Consider the following 25,601-nt stretch of genomic DNA (forward strand, 5'->3'; position numbering starts at 1 on the left):
CACATACAGTAGCTAGTCAGCTACTAACAGATTTATGGAACAGCTAACTGTTTATGTAAAACATTTGGATTATGTAAAATAATCCAAAATCCAAAACAAACTCAAAATATTACAATACAAAAACAGTTTTTTTTTTAATATATATAAGATAATATTAGCTAGATTAGCTAACTGGCTAGCTTAGCACACAGGTAGCTAAAAGTTGATTAGTGAGCTCATAATGAATTAGTTTTAAACCGAAAGAATGATAATTTAGCACTTTGGTGAAATTTGAATGCAAACAATTTGCTATATAACATGATTCAGACTTCAGGGAAACCTGTTTTTGTGTTCAGAATACTTTTTGGATTGTGATATTAGCACACTGTTCCATCTCTAACTAATGCAGTTTTTCTTTTACAGGCTTTTCTTTCTTGATGGTCGCCTTCTTGGAAATATGCAACTAGAGCGTGATTGGTGAGGCAAATATGATGAGCAGATGCTCTTCTTCATGTTTGTAGGCTTCACCGTATGGCTCGTGCGCCTCGGGGTCGTTTCCTCTTTACGGCTCGGCTGCTTGATGAGCCTCGGCTATTGGTTGCAACATTCAGAATGAGCTCTGATGGGTCTGTTGTAGACATCGCCATCACCATTACGTAAAGTGCGATATTCATCGACACTTGTGTTTTCTATTATTCACAAAACTATCGATGTGCTTGCCTGAAAACAAGGATGACATTAGGACCGTCGAATGAAAGAAAAAATACACTTATTTGCAAAAGTGCATCATGCTGAGAACCATGACACACACAAACGCTCATTTTCTCAAATCTATGCGAGTCGATTGCTTTCTAGCTGACTGAAAGCGTGAGCATGTTTCTCCCCAGTGTGTTTCATCTCACTAAGACAACGAGCCCAGCAGAGAGCAGGAGATATTTTCCTTCCTTGCATAATCAGATGTATTTCTACAAGTGAGGAAAAAGAGAGGCCCACAGCAAGAATTAAGGAAGGTGATTATGACTTCGGTTGCATGGCAACACGTTTTGGTAGGTGACTAGCTGATTTAGCTTCATCTCAGACTCGAGGTTTGGAGAGTGTCCTTTAGAAACACAACCACCAGTGAGTCATGAAGAGCAACATGACTCTTCTGTCTAAACTGATCTTCATGTGGTCATATCAATGAAAGTGCTGTGTCAAATCAAACACACAACCGCTAATGTCATGTTCACGTGTGTGATCATGTTGTAAGGCTTGTTTTCAAAAAGCAAATGGAGTCTGAAAATAAAAAGAGGGAAAAAAAACATGATCATGAGTCATACGCAGCTTAAATAAACCCTGCCGTGTGGGTGTTGTATAGCCAGGTCATTTTGAGAAACTGTGCTTTGTGTGTGTGTGTGTGTGTGTGTGTGTTTGTGTGTGTGTGGTAGAACAGTGTTTACTCAGAGGTGATAGAGCTTGGCTTCAAAAACAGCACCTCTGTTCTGACTATACTGAAGATCTGTTGGGTTTTTGGCTTGCTTTCATGGGTTATGAAAAGTTGGCCATACTGATGGCAAAAAGTTATTGATTTTTGTTCCTTCCTAAACCCTGGTGAGAGTTGGTAAGAAAAAAGCAAGACATTACAGGTACAAATGACAATTTTGGTCTGATTTTTTGGATTGATAATATATTTATTAATAGGATTAACAGTTATTTTCCACCAGAGGAAAGTCTTCAGGAAAGAAGAGTTTGCGCTTTGTGTTTTTCTCTGCAACATGACTTAACACACAACGCAGCTGTGTGTTTTTTGTTTTTTATTATTATCTTCAAGAGAGAGGATAAAAAGTGGCTGGGGAAGGAAGGACTGTTTATAGTTGCTATAACTTGTTTTTGCAGATGTTCCACAACATTGAATGTAACTATAAACAGATACAACATATAACATGCTGTTCATTAATAAATAAAATCAGTGTGAGAAGAGTAACTCTGCCCTGGACTGTTTCCCTGAAACACCTCACCGAGCTGTGCTTTGAAATATATATGAAATATAATTCCTAGTTTCACTGATTCTGTGGAGTTCTCGAGTTATATCCAATAGGATGCGTCTATTTTGATCACGTGACTGAAGAACCGCTAATTGGCGGTCTAATTAAACGCGTCGCTTAATTGACGATAGTGGTTTGTAACAGTCGAGCAGCTTAGCAAACGTATCGAAATGTATACTTTTTTTTAAAAAAAAAATTTAAAAGTGGAGCTCAAAAGCGAAGAGAGAGGAAAGAGAAAGAATTTGACAAGGCAAAGCTTCTGTAATTAGGTAATTTCTTCCTGTACCTTGCTCCACACTTGACGCTGAACTTGCTGGTAAGCGGTAAACTGTTGTAACTCTGTTAGCAAGTTGCTAACGGTTTGGTACTTTTATTTCACCTGTTAGTTTGTTAGCTAATAGCTCCAGTTTATGATTTATTATTCTGTCTTGTTGTAGCGGAATTAATTGCCTTTATTTGTGGAAAGGAAATGGCGTCGAATGACCAACAAATGAGTGAGTAAAAGAACTTTTTTTTTTTTTTACATTGTTACGGCCGTAGAAACTCGAGTGCGCGTATAGACGAGAGTTTACGGTAAACACCAAGCGTGTTGGGGGAAGAACCTTCTAGTTAAAATGTCGGCGCTGGAAAATTTTACATGACCACTTTCTGTATATAGCAGTTTTATACAGCATAATTACTGTGTCCCTAATGACACTATATTCTGGGTACAGTAATTATACTCCTGCACTCATATTATATGAACCTTTAATATGAATAAATGTGCCATTTTAAAGACATGTTTTAATAGTTGATATTATGCCTGGTGGTTACTGTAAAACCCCGTGTATAAGCGCATATTTGTTTCCACTGCAGCTGGTTTGGCCACAGTGCTTTGCTGTGTTTTTTTTTTTTGTTTGTTTTTGTTTTTTGTTTTTTTTTGGTCATGGCCGCCGTGCCAGTGTTTAGTTCTGTGATTTTTTTAAAGTTTTTATCTGCAATAATGCAGTGAGTGTAGTTGTTTAGAGAATGACTTGTTGTTTAGTGTTGGGTCATGTTAAAGGTAAACACCACTCTAAAACACATTAGATATGTTTATGCTGAAATATTTATGTGTTTAGTGATTTTGGTACTAATTTGCTGGTTGGTGTTGTATTTTCGTTATTCCTGTGAGAAGTTAGAGGTCGTGTGCTGCTCTGACGTCACACAGGGACGCTGTTATTGTTATTGCTATTGCAGTTTCAACAATCTCAAATGTAAGGCAGAACATTGAGGTTTTGTAGTTTGCTCCTGAAAACAAACAAGCAAGAGCTTATTTTCTCACTCACCATTTTCCAATGATGTTCAAAGTCATATTAAGGATAAATCCAACATGGAATGAGTAGAGACTTTGGTGCAAATGCTGGACGAAGTTCCAGCATGCAGTGCAGCTCTACGGCACTGAGTTACGGCAGAGACTCTGCTCGGCTAGTTGGCGATCTGTGAGATGATGAACATGATGGTGATGATGAACATGAAGCTTTGAAAGCTGATATGTATAAGCAGAGTGTACAGATGAGACGTGAGAAGGCAGGACAAATTAAAGGACTAAAGCACTGCTGTATTGCTCACTTTATGTAGAGGTGAAGCGAGGGCTTATAAAGATTAATATGCAAGTCTTTCAGGATGGGTTTTTTTCTTTGAGTGTGGGAGTATGGACAAATAATTATTTGGAGAGGTAAAACCCAAATATGCTTGTGGACAGACACCCCACTGCATGGCTGCATTAAAGCAAGAGCACCCGTGTGTGCAATTCATAAATTACCTGCAGCTATGCAGCATTTCCATCACAAAAGGAAAAATCGGACTAAGAAAGCCAAGTCGTGTCTAAATTAAGACATCCTTCTTCCTGCATCTCTTCCACTCTAGCATCACAGGAGACAGCGGCTAATGAGAGAAGTGCTCTAGTCAAGGTTCCACTTCTTGTGATGGCTGTCTCCTGTGAGAACGTGTGTGTGTGTGTGTGTGTGTGTGTGTGTGTGTGTGTGTGTGTGTGTGTGTGTGCTGTTTGGATGGAGGGAGACACAGCTGTCACTGCCCTGCTGCAGTGTGTGTCCTGACAGAGGAACACAGCAGACAGTTTGATGTGTGTGTAGATGAGTTGTCAGGCTCTGCGCTGAAAAAAGCTCACATACGCTGTCAGCTGCATTTGATTGAAAAACCAAAGAAATTGAATCAATGAAAGAACAACCCAAGGAGTGCTAAATAAACCGAACACCATGAAATCCATGTAATGGTTTTTATGATGACAAGAGCCTGGCCTAAGGACATTACTCACATAACTAACATCTTTACCCTGATTAATTATACAGCGACCTTTTGAATATGCTTTGTATTGCAAAATATATTCTCATATCATGATTTTTTATTTTTTTATTTTTTTTAAACTATCAGCCTTAGTGTAAGCAAAAACATTTAATATACATAATTCTGTTTTTGGTAAGGAGAGAGGAGAAGAAGAAGAAAAATAGAGATGCATCACTATTCTGAGAGCCAGTTAGAAGTTTCTTCTCAATCCACAGCTCTTTGCTTCCCTGTCTCAGGCAAAAGTAGCTTCGGATAAAGTTGACATCCCTAAGTGTCCTCTCGATATGCCGGCAGTCACGCCATTTGAGCAACATTCTGGGCAAACCCTGCTGGTGTCTTCCTGCTGTGAATGTCTCTTGACTGCTCTTTTGTTCATTCACTTTCAGGCAAAATGGCATGCAATGAAATGGCATGCTGCACATGTAATGGCATGGAACCGATATAAGCTCTGGAGAGATGCTTAAGATAGGTCATCTTTCACTCAGACAGTTGGATAGACCGTTTTATTCTGGTACGCGTTTATCGGCATATCATTTATTCATGCGCCTAAAGGACAATTCTGCAGAATCCTGGAGTCTTCCATTTTGAAACATGAAAGGAAGAAGCTCTTGATTTTATAAACGCCATCTTTATAGCAAAGCCCTGCCAGGCATGTAGTATATGACTACATGGAGAATATTATGTCTTTCTAAAATATCATGGACTTTTCATTTTACTCAGTGTGTTTGAAAGAATGCTGAGATTTGCTCTGGCTGAATGACTTGCACTTGCAGTTTTGACCCATGAAAGGTTGGCTATTTGAGCGATCTGGCTGGTGTGAGGGACTAAATGAAGCCTCTAAGTAGGGATGCACCAATACTGGCATGTACCATAAGCTTAGTGTACATTATTGTGCTAAATGACAGCGATGTGGACGTATTTCACGATAAATGACTGCAAACTGTGTTCTGTAAAAATATCAATATCACGACAATACTTGATAAAACATCGTATAGTGTCTAAATGGTATCTTTAACAGGAAGGGGGACACTGAGGATGGCCGAGCTGACCGTCCAAAGCGAGGGTGGGAATTAAAATATCGCAAAGTACCGTAAATTGCATGGAGAAGTGAAGAGAGCGTGTTGCGAAGAAATGCACTTCATTTCGGTGAGCACTGAGGCACGCATGCTTCATTTCACCAGGCTCTACACTTTGCTCATGATTAAAGGTGCAATGCAACAGATATTGCACAATAATTAAAATAAAAAAAAGTCGACATGACCAAAGTCTCAAGCAAAGTCATAAATAATGCAATACCCTTCTCTTTTTTCTTTCTGTAGCTTTCTCTCTCTCTCTCTCTTTTTTTTTTTTTTTTAATCATTGTGCTAGCTAAAAGCCAAGTACCCCGTTAAAACCCTGATTATGCCGAGTCAGCTAGCGTTCAGTTACAGCTCCAATTCCTACAAGAATAGTCTGACAGACTGCTGTGTCCTTGCAAATGACTTTGTCTTTGTTTAATGGATTTTTAAAGTTTCATTATCTTTGTGACCCCTAAGCTAATTAAATTGCCTTTATTCAGACAGATGGTTGAAGTGTTAAGGGACAGTTTGTAACTTCAGAGGAGTTTCTTGTCATGATTTGTCTTTATGAACTTTTTTATGAATGTAACTGTAAGTTGTGCACACTGCTATCTCAGCTGTGTTTGATGCGACAGAAAACATCTTTTGGGATTTATCAGATTTCTTAAATTCTTGATTCTGGATTCTGCTCTGCTTGTAAGCAGTGTTAAAATAATGACGTAACCCCCAAGGGGTTTCATCTTTTTTATGATGAATTTCAGTAATTATTGTAAGAAATGAAGCAGAATACGCTATCCAGTAATTCAGCGTAAACATCTTTACCATATTTCTATCCTGGCCTAAATTTTCCTGTCATTCTCAGAGCTTGTACAGTTTCACTTGCATTCTATAAAATGCAGCCCTTTGTTGGCCGTATTCAGCCAGGGTACATGAAATCTGTCCATTTTTTTCCTTGCTTTGAGTAAGTGCCACATGGCTGATGTATCCACATTAACTGCAGAGCCTATTAGTAGTTGAATGAAGAAAGAACAGTGCAATTTAAACCTATGGCAGGAATAACAAGGCTGATGGACACTCTTATGATTCAGACATGCTTTTTAGATATGACATGGAGCGTTCAGTCCCTTCGATGTAAGTGGGCTTTTATTAAACCTTATAACCAGAGGAAATGAATGAAATTGACTTTCTTTTTTTTTTTCCCCATTATGTGTATTATTGTCAGCTCATTGTGGCTAGACTCATTTTGATCAGCTGGATGAGTGTAGCTTTTTTTTTTTTTTTTTTTTTTTTAATGATGAGCAGTTAAAAGGTGACATAGAATAATAGTGATGTTAACAGAGCTGCATCTGCTTTTAATGGAGGTTTTGAGTGATTTATTGGTGCTAGTATAGAAGGGCGTCATAAACTCAGACTGCTGTAAGCTTTTCATAGATAGATAAAATACACCCTCTATAGGAGAAGGAGGCATGAGCATTTATTTATTTGCTTTTCATTTGGAATTTTTGTTTTGTCGTGCAGCAGCCATATCTGCCAATCAGTAAATTTTCGTTTGACCTCGGTCAGGTTTGCAAGGTGACTCATTCGGCTTGGAAACCTGTTGCTGGAGTGGTGATCTGTTATTTCTCTTGCTTAGTATTCACACACTGCAGCCACTAATGAAGTTTTTTTGCTAAAAAAATATATCTTTAGGTGGACTACAAAAGCTCAGTCTGACCACCTTATGTTTTTTTCTTATAAGGGTTCTTTGGTTTTCCCTCTGGGTGAACTCTTACACTTACCACCCTATCAGAAAAGACAGAGCTCTAACGAACCCTTAAAGAACCCTTGAAGAACTGTTTTTTTCTAAGATTGTACCAAATACTAAAACAATTTTAGATATATCTGAAACCCCTGACAGGTTGTAGGTGTTAAGAAGAAAATAATGACCAATAACTTGGTGTTTCCACCACATACTTACCCAGTTAATGCATACACTCTTAGGTAAAAGGGGTTCTTCAAGGGTTCCTTGAGGGCTCACTGAATAACTAAGGGGTCTTAGCTTTCAAAAAAAAGGGTTCTGCTTAGATGTTGTTGCAGGGTTCTACACAGAACCCTTAAAATGTCACCCAGAGGAAACACCAATGAACCATTAAGGACTTAGAAATGACAATGCTATGGTCTCCCACACAGTCCTCTTGCAGAAACGGATATTTATGACTAACGCTACCGTCAAGATGGCAATTTTATTACAGCTGCTTTTTACTGCCTCCATCAGCGAGATGATACTGTGTGAAACAAGAAGGCCAAGCCAGACACTTTTATTAGCCCTGTATTTGAGGTGGATCTTTTGTGAGTGAGATTTATTCCCTTTAGGAAAGGAGAGACACTGAAGGACAGGAAGTTTACAGCAACAACAGAGGATGAGGATTAATCAGATGAAGGCTTGAGTCATTCCTCATGGGCCCCACTGAAGTTGTTAGAAATGGATGAATGATACAGTGCTACCAGGCAATGTTAGCATACAAACTGTCTGTGAAATTAATTAGCACACTGGTATCCTGCCAACTTATTGATCTTGATGTGATGAAATTCTAATGTCTGATGTCATCCATCTTTCTGGTTTGCTTGGGTGAAAGGCCTCAGCATAATTAATGTGGAGATCGTGTCTGTGAGAGTTGTACGAAAATGAAACCACCTCCTTACAAGCTTGCATGCTCTGTGGTTATGTACCGCCTATCGTGTATGAGTGCTCCAGTGCTGCAGGCTGTACTTCTAAAACAATAGTAAGAAGATTGTCGACTGCAAGGTGCTGACAGTATAAACTATGGTGAATTGTTGGAAGTACACTATATGGCCAAAAGTATGTGGACACCTGACCATCACGCCCATAGGTGGTTTGTCCCCAAACTCTTGCCTCAAAGTTTGAAGTTCATAATTGTATAGAATGTCTTTGTATGCTGTAGCATTACAGTTTCTCTTCACTGGAAATAAGAGGCCCAAACCTGTTCTAGAATGACAGCGCTGCTGTGCACAAAGCCAGGTCCATGAATGGACTGCCAAGGTTCGAGTGGAAGAACTCAAGTGTCCTGCACAGACCCTTGACCTCAACCTCACAGAAAACCTTTCAGATGTACTGGAACACTGACTGCACCCCAGTTTGTCTGTGTTTTTTTGCAGAGTTGGCCCAGCTTCCACGTTTACGACAAGACAAGCAAAGCCTCTGCCTGATGTTCTTTTGTTCTGCAGTTGTGACATTGTGGGAGTCAGTTGTGCATCATCTCTGCCTGATGTATGATGATGCCCTTAGTCCTATCAATATTATCGGCAGCTTTATGCCTTGTGTTTTATCCAGACTGTTATTAAATGCATGGACCTTTTTTATCTAAATAGCTTCCTGTGAGCACAAAATGGTAATAAAGACTAATATATGTGTATATATGTATAGACACTTTATAGCTGACATTCATGAAGCCATGATTGAAGCAGAGGAAGCAGAGTGTGATTTAGCAGATGGACGGCACGTCATGAGCCCTGTGATTGTGGGATAGACTTGTTTGGCAGAGCTCAGGCAGTGAAGGCATGTGCCATTGCTATTAAAGCCGTCATTTCAGACACAGAGGCATAATGAGTTGAGAAAAGCATATGGTGTACCAGTGTTATTGCGCTTTTATCTCTCGGAGAATGTGGCTTTCACTAAACACAAAAAAGGCTGTTTACTGATTCCAGCAACAGATAAAGCTTGGCAAGGTTCTCAGGCAGGTGGTTCCTTGGTTCACCAAGTTCTAGTCCCTAAATCTTTGTATTTCAAGTAGTTCTGGTTTGTACCTTGTTTGTTTGACTTTCTAGGTAGAGGTGTGTAACACTCATTCCAAAATGATAACATGCTTAATACTGGAGTAGTGAGCTGATGAAGAATATACACATCTATAAGTACCTGGATTTTGATAGCTTCAGTTGAACATCACAGAAATAGTCCAAGCTCCTGATGATGCTCCCATGCAGAAAAAAATAATGCATAGAATGCCAACACAAAAATGTGTATAAAAAAGATCTTTCTCACACTTTCATGTTATGAGTGCATTTCAAGACCTCGGGTAACCAGAATTTCAACACCACTTGTTGTAACTAGCTGTGAGCTTAGCAAGCCGTTTAAATTGTTCAACACCTCTGACAATCACCCATTACCATAGCGGTGCTGTTGAGGGTTGCTTCCCAGGCTAGTCAGCAAATGCTACCCAGGTAGAATTCATGGTTCCTGAAAAGGTTCCTGTGGTAAAATGATTGCATTTTAGCATCAGCCTAGTTTGTACACCAGTTTGATTGATCACCATGATGCTTGGACAAACCGTAATAAAGAAATTGTACGATAACTTTCACTTGCTTCTTACCCTAGCAGGTTACATGGGATGAGAATCCAATGTGCTTGTTGACAGAAACACTCTTTTATCAGGGCTTCAAATCCTGACACCAACATTGATGTAAAGCTGATTTAAAGGCAATAATAAGTTGCAGTAAAATCACTTAATATGATAATCGCTCTGAGTTGGCAGCAGATCAAAAACATCTGTCAACATATTTTATCCTCTGTGTCCCTGGCGTATAAAACTGCAATCTAACTGTGTTGGAGAAAGAAAACACTATCATCAGAACACATAAAGCAGAACAAACAACTGCAGTATGACCTCCTGGGTATTTTTAGAGCAAGCAATCAACCTCTAATCTGGAGCTGGAAAACAGATGGCAGCTCGTTCAACGCAACATGTTCCTGCTTAGGTGCAGGCTTAGCATATAATTTTAGCTGTGTGTGTGTGTGCGAGCACAAGCAGCGTGTGTACGAGATCAGTCAAGGATGCAGGCACTGACTCTGGTTTAAATTCAAACCTAGGTCCTTATTTATCAACAGTGTGTCTTGTATGAAGAATAAAATTGGGATTCATTAAACATGTATGCATATGATATGCACAGATGTAAGCAATGGAGCTTAGTAAATACCAAATGTTCGTAGCCACCATGCATATGCGTTTCTTTTTCTCATTTATATACAGACACCCCCACAATTAACTATATATGGCATATAGGCATCGCCTCAAAGGGACTTTTTTTTTTTTTTTTTTTTTTTTTAAAAGCAAGAATCAGTAAAGTGGAGCTCTATTAAGCTGTGCTTTTTCAGTATTTTTTTCTTATTTAAAAAAAAAATATATACATATATACATATATACATACATACACACACACACATTTTTTTTTATAAGCCCACCACCACCTCCCCATTTTTATGGAATATTAAAGCTGCTCCTAGAAAATGTAGAGTGAAAAAATAGAAGGAAAGGAAAAAATGAGAGAAAAATAAAAATTAAAAACTAAATTTTAACAGACACATGGAGAGACAAAAAAAAAAAATACGCATGTGATGTTCACAACATGATTTGACAGTAAAACAGGAATGAATCCTGGGAGTAAAAAAATTATAAAGAAGGAAAAAATACAAAGGGGGAGAAACAATTTAATGGGACGAAAAATTCTAGAAATGTAAAGTGAGAGATGAGTAGTGACCCTGTAGACATACAGATTGAACTTTTGTCACACATTGAAGTTTGTTGATGTGGTATTTAGCTAGGTGCATGTTAGATGCTCTGTGGGAGTGTTCATATAAACATTTTCAATCGATTTTGTTTATTTAAAACTTTTTCCCCTGGATAGTTCAAAGGCAATGACTTTGACTACGTTGTTCATGCTGCTGCCCGTTGCACTAGAGATGACGAGCATATCTTGAAGTGGTGTAATCCAGCGTAAGTGAATGTTTACTTGTTCTACTTACTCGCATCTCCAGGACACCTGAGACTTGAAGTGGAAGTAGAATATGTATGAGCACATTGACAGTGATGCGAGAGGAAACCGGCTGCATCAGTCACCCTTTTTCAGTATAAAGTGGCATTTTGGAGAAAAAGATCCACAAAATGTACTCCTTACCCCAAATGGTGTCGTTCCACCAAGACATGGTGTCTGCCACTCAAACTGCGAATAGATTATAGATTATACAGATTATACCTTATTATACCTAGCTATAAGGTTATCATTGAGTGAACATAGTAAAAATAAAATAAAAATTACTGTTTACTATAAAAAGTTATAATTTAATGATCCTTTTCAGTGTTAAATAATCAATTTCTACGTAATTTATTTTAAATTATTAAATATTAAAGTGAGCTTAAGTTGTACTTCGTAGTCAGTGAGTAGTTTGTTTAATTGATTAATTATTAAAGTATTGTTTAGAATAAACTTGGAACATGCAAATATATATCTTTTATCTATCTATCTATCTATCTATCTATCTATCCATCAAATATATAATATAAAATCTAGTTTAGCCTGAAGCGAGCAATAAAACTATTGCATAGAAAGTATATAAAGTAGTATACCTTTGGTATCCTCTGATAAGCTGTATTTAATGCATTTATAGGACAGTAGCATATGTTTGGGATGAGAGGGAAACTGTCTAAATTAAATTTCTGCCCAAACTACTGCTTTTAAGTTAAAATTATGTCTACTAAATTTCAGGATACTGTAGATTTGTATCTAAGAACTGCTGCTGCAATTGTAAGAACTATCTTGTGCTCATACTGAACATCCTTTAATGATTGATTTTATAATCTCTGTATCCGTCGTCACCCAGAAGAGGACAGGTTTCTTTTGAATCTGGTTCCTCTCAAGCTTTCTTCCTCATGTCTCCTGAGAAGGTTTTGCCTCACACCACTGTCACTTCTGGCTTCTTCATTAGGGACCTAAATCTACATCTGAATTTCTGAAAAGCTGCTTTGTGACAATGTCTCTTGCTAAAAGGACTATAAAAATAAAATTTATTTGAACTGAATTGAAGATATCGTAGTTAGAAGTTCAATTGTGGGTTTTAATGTGTACAAACCACAAACTGAGTTGCTGTTTATTCAGGTAACATGACCATAAAGAAAAAGAGCATAAACCACTAGAAGGCCACAAGATGTGTTAATTAACTGTGAGTTCCCAGGCACTTTTTATCCCCTCGTTCCGACCTGCAGAGAGAAATTCAACATCCTCTTGCACCAGCTTATTAGCGGTCATCATCTGGGCATGTATTCCTGTCTCAGGCCGCTCAGATTTCTGTCCCTAAGAGCATGGTCAACCTCCTGCATGTAGCCATCTATACGAGTTCTCATGCCCTCTGTGAAGGGGTCGAAGGTGAGACGTCGAGACCCTGTGCGTTTGAAGTGGCCGTCTCGGTTTCTCTCGGCACACAGGAGCCGTTCTTCAGGAACGGTGACATTCAGGAAGGCTGTCATGAGCCGGAGCTGGTTTACGAGGTCCGTGAGGAGCTGTTCGTAGTGCACCACCAGCAAACGTCTGCAGAACTGTAGCCAGGCCAGAGCGTGAGACGCCCACCATGAGGAGTACGTCTCCACAAACTCTGGCCACTCTGAGGATGACAGGATGTGATATTAAAGAATCGCATGAAGCTAAAAAAAAAAAATCTTAATGGAAAACCTGACTTGGTATTGACATGCGTTGACAAGTGTTACTGCACCATAAAATATAAGAGCCAATCATGTCTCAATATGCAAATGTCTCCTGATCACACCAGTTTGCCATGGGGGTGGACCTACAGGGTTCAGGAGAATGTCCTTTTTCCATATTAATGTTGGAAAAATTGTGTGCAAAATTACGTCAATATTTACAGGAGTTTAGTATTTCACCAATATACTGCTGCATGACTGGTTGTAATTATTACATCTGTCACTGTAAACTTTGTTTAATTGTTTAATGACTTTCACCCTCATTATTTGGCAGCTTATAAAATAGCACTTGATCCAGCACACCCTGCCAACAGCTACTCATCCACACAGTGAAACCATGAGATACTTAATTGAAGTCATAAAATTTTAATGTGTGTAGGATGTAGGCCATTTTATCGTGCTTTTATTTCGTAATTTTGAGTTGCTGAATTAATAAAATAATGCCAATGTCTAGTTGACAGCTGAATGCTCAGTCAGCATGTCCTTCAAACTGTGGGAATGTTTTCTTTCTAAATATGGTCATTTAAGTGATTTACAATAAATTAATTTACTTTATCCAAATCAAATGATGACGGCACCGTCATGGCCTCCTCAGAGCCATGCAGATTTCAGTGCATTCTTTTTTTTTTATTCAGTATTCTCCACACACAGCTCCTGTGCATGTTTATGGAATATGACCGCAATCAGCATAATAGGCTGCGATGACTGTCATGGTAAATGGTCAGTGTAATAACCAGTCAAAACACTCAATTTTGTCTTAGTCCATGATTACCTTTACTCTTCCAGAGTGTGTCTGTTGCGTAGCCCAGATGCCCAGCATTTTTGCGATTAAACTCTGCCACGAGGCAGTGGTACGGGTTCCGAATTAACAGGATGGCTGATTCGAATTTCTTGATCTCCCTCTGCCCGCTCTCATGCGTCTTTACACAGATGGTTCTCCCACTTCTCCAGTAATCTTTCTCTCCCTTAAAGCCTAACAAAGTAAAAAAAAAAAAAAAAAGCGAGATATTTTCAGAAGAGGCTTTCAGAAACTTTGGCAACATTAATGGGACAGGAATTACTTCAGAATATACAAGCAGTGGTCTCTGAATGCCAAACACTGTCAATCAACCTTGATACATTTTTTTTTAAGTAGAGTTTTAGAGGGTGTGTCTGGCTTCATCCTATATCAGAGATAATAAAGTAGTAATTTAAATAAAATCAATATTTCACTTTATGTATTTTTGCAGTTTTAAATGATTTGTATGTATTTCCTATAATTCAAATTGTATTTGTGGCAATCAGTGTTTGTTGTACCAAAATTTTCTTCAGAAAATTCCTTATAAAAGACTGAGCATAATTTTTATTTAATCCCGTGACCTTAAGTAATAGGGTCTCACCTTTGTTGTACAAAGAGCCATCAAAATAGTAGCTGCCCGTGTAGTAACCTGTAGCAAGCTCGATGAGGTGCCGCAGCCAAGTGTTACCCGCTCCAGGAAAACTGGATAGCGCTGTGAGGGAAGACGAGCTCTCAGGCAGAAACATCCTCTCCCTACACTGAGACTCTGACAACACGGAATATGAGCATGCAGATGTGTGTGTGAGTGAGAGAGAGATAATGTGCTTTGTGTTAGTGATGCCAGGCATTTTATCTTTTTATGAGAACCAAATGTCATCCAGATGAAAGAAATACTTTACAATAATTAACATTGTGGGAATATTTAACTGCTTCTCTGTGATTTCATTTTAAATAAAATTAAATAAGACAAAGGATTTTAAGATGTTAGATGTTAGCCTTAAGATAAGGCTTTAGTATACTAGGATTATGCTAGTAATCTAATATGATGGTTAGAAGTTTATTTTAAAATGCCCAGTTTAGGTGGTGTTTGCACTGCCACACCTGTTCTCTTTTATTAATTTCCATAAAATCCACTTTTGAAAAAGAAGAGTCAATGCAAACAGATTACTTGAGACTCACACTGTGAGTAGCTAAACATGACCGTCACTTTAGGAACACTAATAGCATGTGCAAATTAGTACATCTGGAGAGCAAGTCCATTTCCACAAGATGAAAAAGGCTAAATTATGTAATTTACTGGGTTTTAATAATAAGGTTTATCAAGAATATACCTCAGTATCTCAAAATGATACATTTTGTTTTTACAATGATAACAGTATAACAGCTGCAAAGTTATTTGTGATCCTAATAAACACAGGGCTTATGTGTATGCACGTGTTACCTAGCACAGGTGTGCTGTACACCTGTGAGTAGTCTGCACTGGAGGTGTGGTTTGTAGCTTTGCTCTGCCCACACAGCTGCCTGTCTACATTCTTCTGCATTAGGAGAAAAGTGGAGGTGTGGCCACAGAGACAGTCCTGCCCCCTCAGTACAGCCAGAGGCAGCTCCTGAATGGGTCAGAATGTTGCATCATACAATCATACTGTCATGGATTCAGACTGTAACAGTAAAATACAAATTAATGACTCTGTATTCATCTGTTCCTCATTAAAGCTCCACTGTGCCTTCTCTGGCAAAAAACGAGCTATTGTGCGAGTGGCTTGAGAGCACAGAGCTTCATTTCTGTGTAAGACTGGAAAAGAGGCTCTTGAATCACAAAGGGCTATTGATTGATGATGGCCTCTTTTGAAGTAAGTACAAAGGCGGCAAACTAAAAGGCTGCAGTGAGCAAGTTCAGGGACGTGGGATCCAACCTGATCAGTGCACATCTCCACACACAGCTGTGAAGTTATGTTCTGCTGGCTGGCATGGAGCAGGAAACCAGCACTGATGTTCTTTGGCGTATGAAAGCAGCCATGATAGTGGACATTTCTGTCTGAGAGAGAGAAAGAGAGAAGTTGAAACCACAAATTTGGTTGTTGGTACATTTGTTGCATATTTATACACTATTATATACATTTTAGTGCGTACCCTTAAAGACAAAATAAAATGCATTCAATTTATAGAAACAAGACATTTGGTGGGTCGGGTTTCACAGATGACGAGAAAATGGTTTGATTTTTAGAAGATAATATATTCAATAATAATCTGCACACACTTTAATTTTATAACTCACTTCTGATGATCCTTGCATGCAGAAAAAATCAAATCTGCACAGAATACTGACATAGAAATGTGTCTAAAAGTTAGCCGATTAGAATAACTGACAGATAATTGCAGTGCAGCTTGGACCATCCAAAAGTACACTTGACGTTCATAACAGCATTGCATTTTTCTTAATTTTTGGAAGCCCTTTTGAAAGACGTCAAATAAGGCTAGCTAGCTACATTAGCTGTGAGCTTAGCAAGCCATATTAATTGTTCAGTCCCCCATTAAATCTTGTTGGCATAGTGGTGCTGTCGAGAGTTAACATGCACTATGTGACCATTTGTGTTACGAATGAAGCAACATCTGAAACGCAACACACTGTCTTTTTGGCACAAATTAAATATTTTTGTCTTCTAGATTTTGTTCGAAAGGCATTTGCACTTAATGGCATTTCTATATTATTATCGTTTTCATATTTATTCTGGTTAATACTATAATGTTATTGCTCAGAAGCTAGGAGAGTGAAGGTGTTAAGTGTAAGCAGAGGTGTAATGCAACAGAGAGAAGTGTGTAAATGTGAGACAGCTACAGAGAGAAAAACAGTGGACATATTTTTAAATATATTCCTGTGAAATTAATCTGCATCTTCCCACATATACACAGACATTCATTTTCCTAAGAAATCATGAAAGCACCAGCAGGAATGGTTGAGATTCTAGATGCGTTTTGCTGCTACATCGGATAAGAAAACCCCCAGTGTGTGTGTGTGTGTGTGTGTGTGTGTGTGTGTGTGTGTGTGTGTGTGTGTGTCAGAGAGAGAGAGAGAGAGAATCGTTTAGAGTGCCATGCGTGGCAAGTTTATCGGTGTGTGTGAGTCTGCATATGTTTATGAGAGTGTGGAGTATACTTCAGTCAACTCCAGAATGGCATCCCTCAAGATGGGCAAAAATAGTTGTATAAAAAAATAATTAAAAATTTTATTTGAAGAAATTACTTATGTTTTCTGTAACAAAAGTAATTACTTTTCGTATAACAATATAAAGTAATTAAAATAATACTATTTTCTCTCAATAACATATATGGCAGAATTTACACCTCAGAAGAATATTATGCAAATAAATTGCAATATATTGTGTATTTTGTATGAGCAGTAATTCTGGAAATAAAATTTAAAAACATATTAAACGAAAACCTGAGAATACTGAATTAATCTTGAATTTTATATATATATATATATATATATATATATATATATATATATATATATATATATATATATATATATATATATATATATATATATATATATATTTTAATGCCTTTATGTCTTGTTTCCCTGGGGAATAATTATGAGGTTGGACACATGTAAAATCCCTTTTATACAGTATACTGTATATGTAAATATTCAGTCTGATGCACTCACATCTCCTGTGGCCAGGACGCCCCTCCTCCACTTTGTAGATTGACAGTCTGGCCACGCCTCCACACAGCGAGTCCCTTTCACCCCTGCAGTTCAGGTTGCAGTCCTCGCTCCGGGCCCGAGGGGCGCTGATCCGGTTCCCACAGTGACACTCTGTGCCATATTCCAGCCCAGCAAACCGGTAGCCACTGTGAGAGGGAACACGCATTACTGATCTGGCTGTTGGATATGCAGCGTAACCTTCATCAACAACGTAGTATTTTGTTTCAAAAATGGCACAGTGGGAATCGATGGCACCATGTTGTTCATTTTATATATGCACTCACTGACCACTTTATTAGGAATACCTGTACACCTGCTCATTCAGCCAATCACATGGCAGGAGCACAGTGCATAAAATCATACAGTAGTCTGAGGCTATAGTGGCTACAGGCTCAATAAAAGTTGAAGATTGAAGGTGAGCTTTTCTGCTCACCATGGTTGTAAAGAGTGGTTATTTGAGTCACTGTAGCCTTCCTGTCAGCCTGAATCAGTCTGGTCAATCTCTTCAGACTTCTATCATCAACATAGCGTTTCTGGTTGCAGAACTTTCACTCACTGGATGGTTTTTGTTTTTCGCAACATTCTGAGTAAACTCTAGAGACTGTTGATTGTTGTGTCCAGCAGTTTCTGAAATGCTCAAACCAGACCGTCTGGCACCAACAACCATGCCATAGTCAGTCACAGAGATCACATTTGTCCTCATTCTGATTCTGTTTGATGCGAACATCATTAACTGAAGTTCTTGACCTGTATATGTATGATTTTTTGCTTTGTGCTGCTGCAGCATGATTGATGAATGAGCAGGTGTAGAGGTTTTCCTTTTAAAGTGGTTGGTGAATGTAAATGTACATCCATATATGGTGATTGTAAACTAAAAAGAAACTTTTTTTTCTTTTATTTTTTTCTTTTTTTTTCTTTTTCTTTTTTTTTTTTAAAAACAGATCAACAGAATAAACCAACAGGTTTACACCTGGCTTCAGTTTTGGTTTGGAAAGTGGACATACTGCTGTCCTGCTCAGTATAGCCTAATCTTTCCAATCTTTTTTTTTTTTTTTTTTTTAATCCAGGTTGCAAAATCCTCAACCGTTTTCTTATGCGAATGTGTGTAAAATATAAGTGATGTGGTCAGTGGGTTGGCTGTAGGCTATTCTCCTGAGTAGTCTGCGAACAAATTCTGCAGATTATAATTCTATCATTTTGGTTATGACAGCTGGGCACAAGAGTAGATGTTCATTATTAAGCAACATCTCCAGCATCATGAGTTTGAAAGGTATTCTCATGAGAGCTTGCTTTCTACTCAGTAGCGTTGTTGAGTGAGCTGCACGCTGCCACATCTCCGTGAAAGCCATTAGCGTTTCCTGCACTGCTTATTGTTACTTTCTAAGAAAAAATTAACATGAACATTTTGGAGGGGTTTCAAACAGTTAGTTTTTTTCTTCCTGAACTTTCCATTCACCCAGATGTAGATTTGAAACTCTGTGTCTTACATTTACAACACTTCCTCAGTTCATTAAAACTGTAGATAAAATTGACATTTATGCTGCTTTTGTTAATTACGGAGTTTCAGATGAACCCATTTCATTTCAAAGGGCCAGTCAGTTAGACTTATATCTATGACAGCTAAATAATAACCATAACAACAAATGATACTAGTTGATATTGATCTCCATAATCTCAGGACCCCTGGGTATCCTCAGACCCCACTTTGAGAACCATGGCACTAACCTACTAGATCCTTGAGAATATATTCTGCTGTTAAAAAAAAAAAAAAAAAAAAAAAAAAAAAAAAGCTAGCATACAGCTTGATTCATCTCCCAACAACTGATCCAGGGAAAGTTTTTCCCCTGCTGTGTGAGACAGTGAGCTTTTATGTTTCAATGGTATTAATTATGTATGTATTGGCAGAGCAGGCAGCATGGTTCTGGATGACGGTTCTTTACTTTTAGTGGCTCTGAGTGGGAGTGTTGATGCTGACAGTGTAATTAGGTGGTGAAAGTATGCCTAAAACTAACATTCCATTTCTGAGGCGAGTATTAACCTTTTGTGGCAATTTGCCTATGAGTGGTCAGGATGTTTTTAGCGTGCTTTGGGCTGTCAAAACCTCTGAGAGTACTGAATGTTTTGTCTAGCAAATAAAAGATCCACACAAATGCTGGTACAGCTCCAACACAGAGTGTCTGTATGCTGCCACCTGTGCCTGCTGATCAACACTGCCTGCTTTCTTCCTTACTTTCAAGAAGCCAACGTTCGTAAATCGTTATCACTGTGCTTATAATACTATGTAGGTTGGTAATGAGTTTTTGTGATAACGCCTCATAAAGCTCTATAATTAACTGCACTATAAATAATTAATATTTTAGAACAAATCACCAAATCACTGTATGAGATGAATTCCATAACAGACTGCGCTGTAACGTGTGTTATTCATGTCAGTATACACAATGAAGATCCTCTAATGATAGACCTGCCATTAAAGAAAATCACTAGGTTCTGTGTATGGCATCAATCAGCTTGTGCTTGGCTTGTGCAAAAAACATTCTTCAAAGTGATTTTCTGTCCATTAGCATTTTTTCATTTACGTTTTGCCATCACCACTACTATATACTGTACCATCATACTATACCGTCCTCCTATTGGTGGATTTTAGACAAGTGTCATAGCAGCGCTCACAATCTGAGATTTTAGTAAAAGATTTATGACACTGCCAGAACTTTGTTGTTGGTCACAAAGAGCACGTCACATTGTGTTCTAAGACTGACAATTTTAATATACGACTTGTTAGAGTATAAGAATTGTTTTACGATGTGCGAGCCTAAAATCGTACACTGTAAACTCTGCTTTAATGGTATCTTACTTACAGACAATACTTGCTTATATAATCTTACTGCTATACAAGGAATAATTTAACATATCATTCACTTTACTTGAAGCACTCAATGATGACCTTTGTAATGATTTTATAATTGTTATTAAATATTAGTTGCTTTATAATTATGCACAGATCATTATTAGTCATAAAAGCTGTGCAGTACACCACATAAGAAATAGTGATGTTTATCAAGGAATCATTTGTAGCTCATTATTATGATAAAAAAGCTTAGTAGAAATCATTGGCAATTTACAATGAATTATAACCTGGTGCTTACACTTCACTGTAAATTGCCTATGAATCCTAGTATAATGATTTGTAGAGAGTGTTACCAAACACAGATTTGTCTCATATTCAATATTTCATTCCTGTGCTTACCTCTCAGAGCAGGTGTCTTGGCACAAGGAGCTGGTCATTTTTCGGAAGTCGTAAAGCACGGTTCCTCCAAGAGCATGTTGTTTGTCGTCATTTAGGAAGCACCCGATGTAGGTGCCTTAAAAGAATAATGTGAAATCAATTCTGAGAGCAAGTTAAAATTGGACATTTTAACATAATTTAGGTCGTACCTTTATGTCTGCTGTCCCTGCTCCATGATGAATTTGATGGATTATGTTCTGCTGAGTTCTCTTCTGTTCTCCGGCCCTGAATCCAGTGTCGTCTCAGGTGCCTAATCTTCAGGTTCCGAGACACGAACCGTTCTCGATCCGCTCTACTTCCTGACAGATCCGGATTATTCTCCACATCCTGAATTATTGTGGATCCAGGTCTCCTGTGGTGCCAGCTAACACTAGGTGCCTCCAGGGATCTAGGGGGCAATGGTACGGAGAGTAATGACGAGGGCAGATAGGTTCCTTTTTGAAACAAGGCCACATTGGAACGCTGGAGCAGCAGCACACTTCCTGCCATGATGTAAGCCACACCCAGAAAAAGAAACAGCAATTGGGCCTGTCTTAAAAAGCGCTGCAGTCTGTAGAAGGTTTTAGCCATGCTTTTAACTCAATGTTCACCACACTTTAAAAAACACAAAGATGATTTCTGTTCTCAGAATGTTCTCCTCCTCATCATCAAACACTTTCTGGTTCTTGTTCTTGTGCCTGGTAAAAGTCTCCAGTTAAAGGGCTCCAGTTTTCAGAAAAAACAGTGTCTTTAAAAACACTCGATGAACCTGGAGCAGAGAAAAAAGTGTCTCAATCTTTTCATTTGAGTTTCTTTCAGGTATTTTTGGAGATCAAAGTAATTCCAAACTTTTTGATTAAACCAAAGAGTGCCTACTTTTCAAATCCTAATTTCTACACACACACACACACACACACACACACACACACACACACACACTAGTCACAATAGGTCATGAATGTATGACTGGATGGTTTCCTCACCACTGATTTTTCAAAATACCAATTAAAATGCATTTCCATCTATTATCATCTGCCTAATCTTTTTTTTTTTTTTTACCTGATCAGTTCCTTATTCCAGTGTTTCTCATCCCTTTTGTATCCAGCTGTGACTCTCCAAAAAATTACACAAGGCCTTCCCTCTGGACTCGGCTCAAGTCAAACTACAGCACCCCAATTACTCTGCACAGAGATGCGACTGCTGTGATTTTTGTTATGTACAACCATGTGTAAAGAAACTTTTTGTGTAAACATTTTTCCTTTAATCAGACTTCATACTGCTTCTTTAAAATCTCTATTTGGTAATCATATTGTAGAAATTTAACAAGAATAATACAAGAACAATATTTTCTTGAGGGTACCACCCTACACACTCAGAAAAAAGTATTCTTTGTCGCTAGGATGGTACCATTATGTTTTGTACCTTTACTGAGTATCTTTCTCGTGAAAAAGTGGATAGTGTACCTCTAACACCCATATGTGGGCTTTCCTCAAAGTTTTACTACAAGTTGGAAGCAGACAATTGTACAGAATGTCTATGTACGCTGCAGCATTAAGATTTCCTTTCAATGAAACCAAGAGTCCCAAACCTGTTCCAGCATGACGGTGCCCCTGTGCACAAAGTGAACTCCATGGTGTGTTAAGGTTAGAGTGGAAGAACTCGAGTGTCCTGCACAGAGCCCTGACCTCAACCGTACTGAACAGTTTGGGATGAACTGGAACACCGACTGCACCCCAGACCTCCTCGACATCCCAACATCGGTGCCTCACCTCACTAATGCTCTTGCTAATGCTCTTGTAGCTGAATGAACACAAATCCCCACAGCAACACTCAAATCTAGTGGAAAGCCTTCACAGAAGAGTGGTGGTTATTATAACAGCAAAGACTAAATCTGGAAAGGGATGTTTTTTAAAAAAAAAAAAAAAAAAAAAAAGTACATATGGGTCTGATGGTCAGGTGTCTACAAACTTAGTACCCTCTAGTGTATTATACTGGACCATAATTACTTTCTGAGATAAAGCTTTAAAGGTACACTACATGAACATTTCATGGTAAAATATAGATGCTAAAGATACAAAAGATGTATGCTTCAGGGTACCATCCCAGGGACAAGGAATGGTACAGATTAGTACCCTTTTGTCTAAGAATGTAGAAACATTTACGTTTACCTTAAAACCATTTAATCCTTCATTATAAAACCACTCGATTACCACTCAACCTGAACTAAACTGACTAACCTTGGATCGTCATTATAAGCCATTAGACGGTTTTGTTCAGCTGATTTAATGCTCATTTCATTCCGAAAGTGAGTGGGAGTGTTTCCACCAATCCCCCCCCCCCCCCCCGCCCCCAACAGCTGATGCATCTGAGCCGCCAGCGACAAAGTCCTGCTAATGCCTGACTATACCAGCCACAAACGGTTCCTTGTTACCATAGTGAAACAGAGGCAACAAAATAAGTGAATGCACATCATGTTTCATAGAATAGTGACTCGAGTGAGCTAGAGAGAGTATTTCACTCATTAAATCAGTTATCACACAATAACAGGGTGAGAACTCGAAGAATCCAACCTTATAGTTTGATAATCATATTTTCTCTGCTTTCCCCTAAACCGAGGTTCAGACATGCTTTTTAATCTCTATACAGTGATATTTATTTGAGACTCTCTTCCTCTGACTGCTTTTCTCTCTCTGTCTACTGCCATCAAACTGAAATCTCACTTCTGGTGTCACCTAAACTGAAGCATTTTTGTGGGTTCAGCCAAAAACATCTGTCGCCTGCTTAGAAAAATAGCACATAGAAGAGAGAAACAGCATTTTAAAATCCATGCCTTAAAAATATTGTGTTTTTGCTCGTCTACCCCACGAGCCCAACCCATCAGCTCAAAAACATGCCTTTCCTGAGATTTGATAAGTGTTTTAGAAGAGCCAATTAAAGCCACTGTACTGACACTGCAAAACAAAAATCATTACCAGATTTAATGACATGGACACACACTTGCACATTTACACAATTTTGCATGATGTAATTAATATGAAAAGTTAAAGTGTAAATAAGGATTAAAAGTAGAGTTAGGTGTCTCATGTATTCTTATACCCTAATCCTTCTGAGATCTGGTGAAGAAGCCATAAAATATTCTTTATATATGACACTTGCATGCTTTCTCTTCTGATTTTATGAGTTTAAACATTTTGCATTGTCTTCCAAGTGCCAGAAAAAAGGTCTTTAAAGCAATGCCATAGAGGAACCATTTTGTGGCACCATCAACAACCATCTTCAATCCTCTAAAGAACCTTTTGGTCCATGATTCTTCAACCAATTTTTGTTTCCACAATAAACTGCATAATGAGGAAGAAACGTTTTAATCTAGAATCTTGAAACCTCTGGTTTGTCTCTCTGGGGGAACCTTTAATGATTGTATGTAAACCTCTACAATAGCATGTTTCCCTTTTGGTAAGAATCCTAATTAGGATGCTAGGAACAATAAACTATCCGAAGAACTATTGAAGAACCCTTTTTCTAAGGGTGTGTAGTTTCTGAACAACAAGCCTCAGGGACTGGAAATATACAGAACCATGACACACTTTTTCTATTAAAGGTGGCATGGTGCAGTGGGTAGTGTTACTGCCTCACCGCTCGAGAGTTTGGTTCAATCCTGAGCTCGGGTCACTGTCTATGTGGAATTTCACAAGTTCTCCCTGTGTCCATGTGGGTTTTCTCCAGGTTCTCCGGTTTCCTTCCAACTCTCAAAAACTTCCCGGTGGATTGGCTATGATAAATTGAATAAATGTTTCTGTGTATATTGCCCTGTGATTTGACCGGCGTCCCATCCAAAGAGTATTCCCATCTCGTATCCAGTGTTCCCCGGATGGACTCTGGATCCACCCCGACCCTGACCGGAATAAAGTGCTTACTGAAGCTGGATCAATGAGCGTCACTATTAAACTACATCATTAAAAAAAAAATTATTAAACTGCATCAATTTTGCAAGTCGCAGTGTCTAGGAAACTGTACGGCAAATGTTAAAACACAGTATTTAGCTATTAGAGCAGGGCCAGTGGGCCAGTGTGGGTGCAGGTTTTCATTCCAGTCAAGCAGGAGCCGCACCTGCTTCCACCTGTTTAATCAGTTGACCTTGGCTTCATATTAATAGACTCAGATGTGGCTTCTGCTTGGTTGGAATGAAAACCTGCACCCATGCCGGCCCTTTCCGGATAAGACTGGACACCCCTGTATTACAGAGTTAATTAACACTAGGTAGGTGATAATTATTTCCGAAATCTGAAAGTATTTAATTAATTAAAAACCTTCCTGAACCAAAACAAACAAACAAACAAACGGTACATTTGTGGTTTGCTTGAGTTAAGGAAGTTGAGGCGCAGCCCGACTTCAGCACCATCTGTTCTGAACAGCAACCACACACACACACACACACACACACACACACACACACACACAGAGACTAGTGTTAATGTACATATAGGCGCTCCGTTACACTGATGTTTTTGGATCAGCAAAATGAGGTTCATACTTTCTCTCTCACACACACACACACACACACACACACACACTGCACCAACCACTCAACAGGAGCAACAGTTTGAGAGGAATCTTTTTTTTTTTTTTTTTTTTTTCTGTAGTCCTACAGCCCCACACACACACACACACACACACACACAAAGCGCTGACATTTTCCTCTTTTCACCGCAGCTCGATGTTATTGATTAGTGAGCAGAGATGAAGCTGCGCGTTTACCTGCCGATGTGCTGCACACTGTCACTATGCGCGTGCCATCTTTACCGGCTCGTAACGGAGCGCGTGTCACCTGTGGATCTCCATTAAACACTCCGTAAATACGACGCGTTTAAATACGAGTTTTTTTTTGTTTTTTTTTCCTCCCTACGGCGTTAACTTCGGTGAGCGCGCGCCGCTCTGTC

At 38.6% G+C, this 25,601-nt stretch overlaps 1 protein-coding gene and 1 long non-coding RNA gene across 3 annotated transcripts; one reads left to right on the forward strand and one right to left on the reverse strand.

Annotated features, from left to right (window-relative positions):
- The first annotated feature begins 1,902 nt into the window (after positions 1-1,902).
- On the forward strand, positions 1,903-22,787 carry LOC128321003 (uncharacterized). The gene is made up of 3 exons (XR_008304591.1): positions 1,903-2,319; positions 2,441-2,497; positions 21,770-22,787. It is a non-coding gene; the product is annotated as an uncharacterized LOC128321003 (long non-coding RNA).
- On the reverse strand, positions 10,649-25,601 carry wscd1b (WSC domain containing 1b). 2 transcript variants are annotated; one of them, XM_053241495.1, is made up of 10 exons: positions 25,420-25,601; positions 21,724-21,845; positions 20,835-21,433; positions 20,647-20,761; positions 17,361-17,545; positions 15,604-15,725; positions 15,132-15,297; positions 14,292-14,456; positions 13,685-13,885; positions 10,649-12,815 (listed from the first exon to the last, which is right to left on the reverse strand). In XM_053241495.1, exons 3-10 carry the CDS (start codon positions 21,253-21,255, stop codon positions 12,463-12,465), a joined length of 1,728 nt encoding a protein of 575 aa, XP_053097470.1. In that variant the 5' UTR covers positions 21,256-21,433; positions 21,724-21,845; positions 25,420-25,601; the 3' UTR covers positions 10,649-12,462. The 2 variants fall into 2 exon arrangements, with proteins under 2 accessions (XP_053097470.1, XP_026799590.1); XM_026943789.3 differs by lacking the exon at positions 21,724-21,845.

Source organism: Pangasianodon hypophthalmus, chromosome 17, assembly GCF_027358585.1.
Source record: "Pangasianodon hypophthalmus isolate fPanHyp1 chromosome 17, fPanHyp1.pri, whole genome shotgun sequence".
NCBI classification, from domain to species: domain Eukaryota; kingdom Metazoa; phylum Chordata; class Actinopteri; order Siluriformes; family Pangasiidae; genus Pangasianodon; species Pangasianodon hypophthalmus.

Coding starts and splice junctions, on each gene's coding strand:
- wscd1b (XM_026943789.3), bottom strand. CDS start 21,255: ATGGCTAAAACCTTCTACAGACTGCAGCGCTTTTTAAGACAGGCCCAA. Junction 17,546..20,646: donor CAAGACACCTGCTCTGAGAG/GTAAGCACAGGA, acceptor TCCCTCTCACAG/TGGCTACCGGTTTGCTGGGC. Junction 15,726..17,360: donor GCGTCCTGGCCACAGGAGAT/GTGAGTGCATCA, acceptor TCTCTCTCTCAG/ACAGAAATGTCCACTATCAT.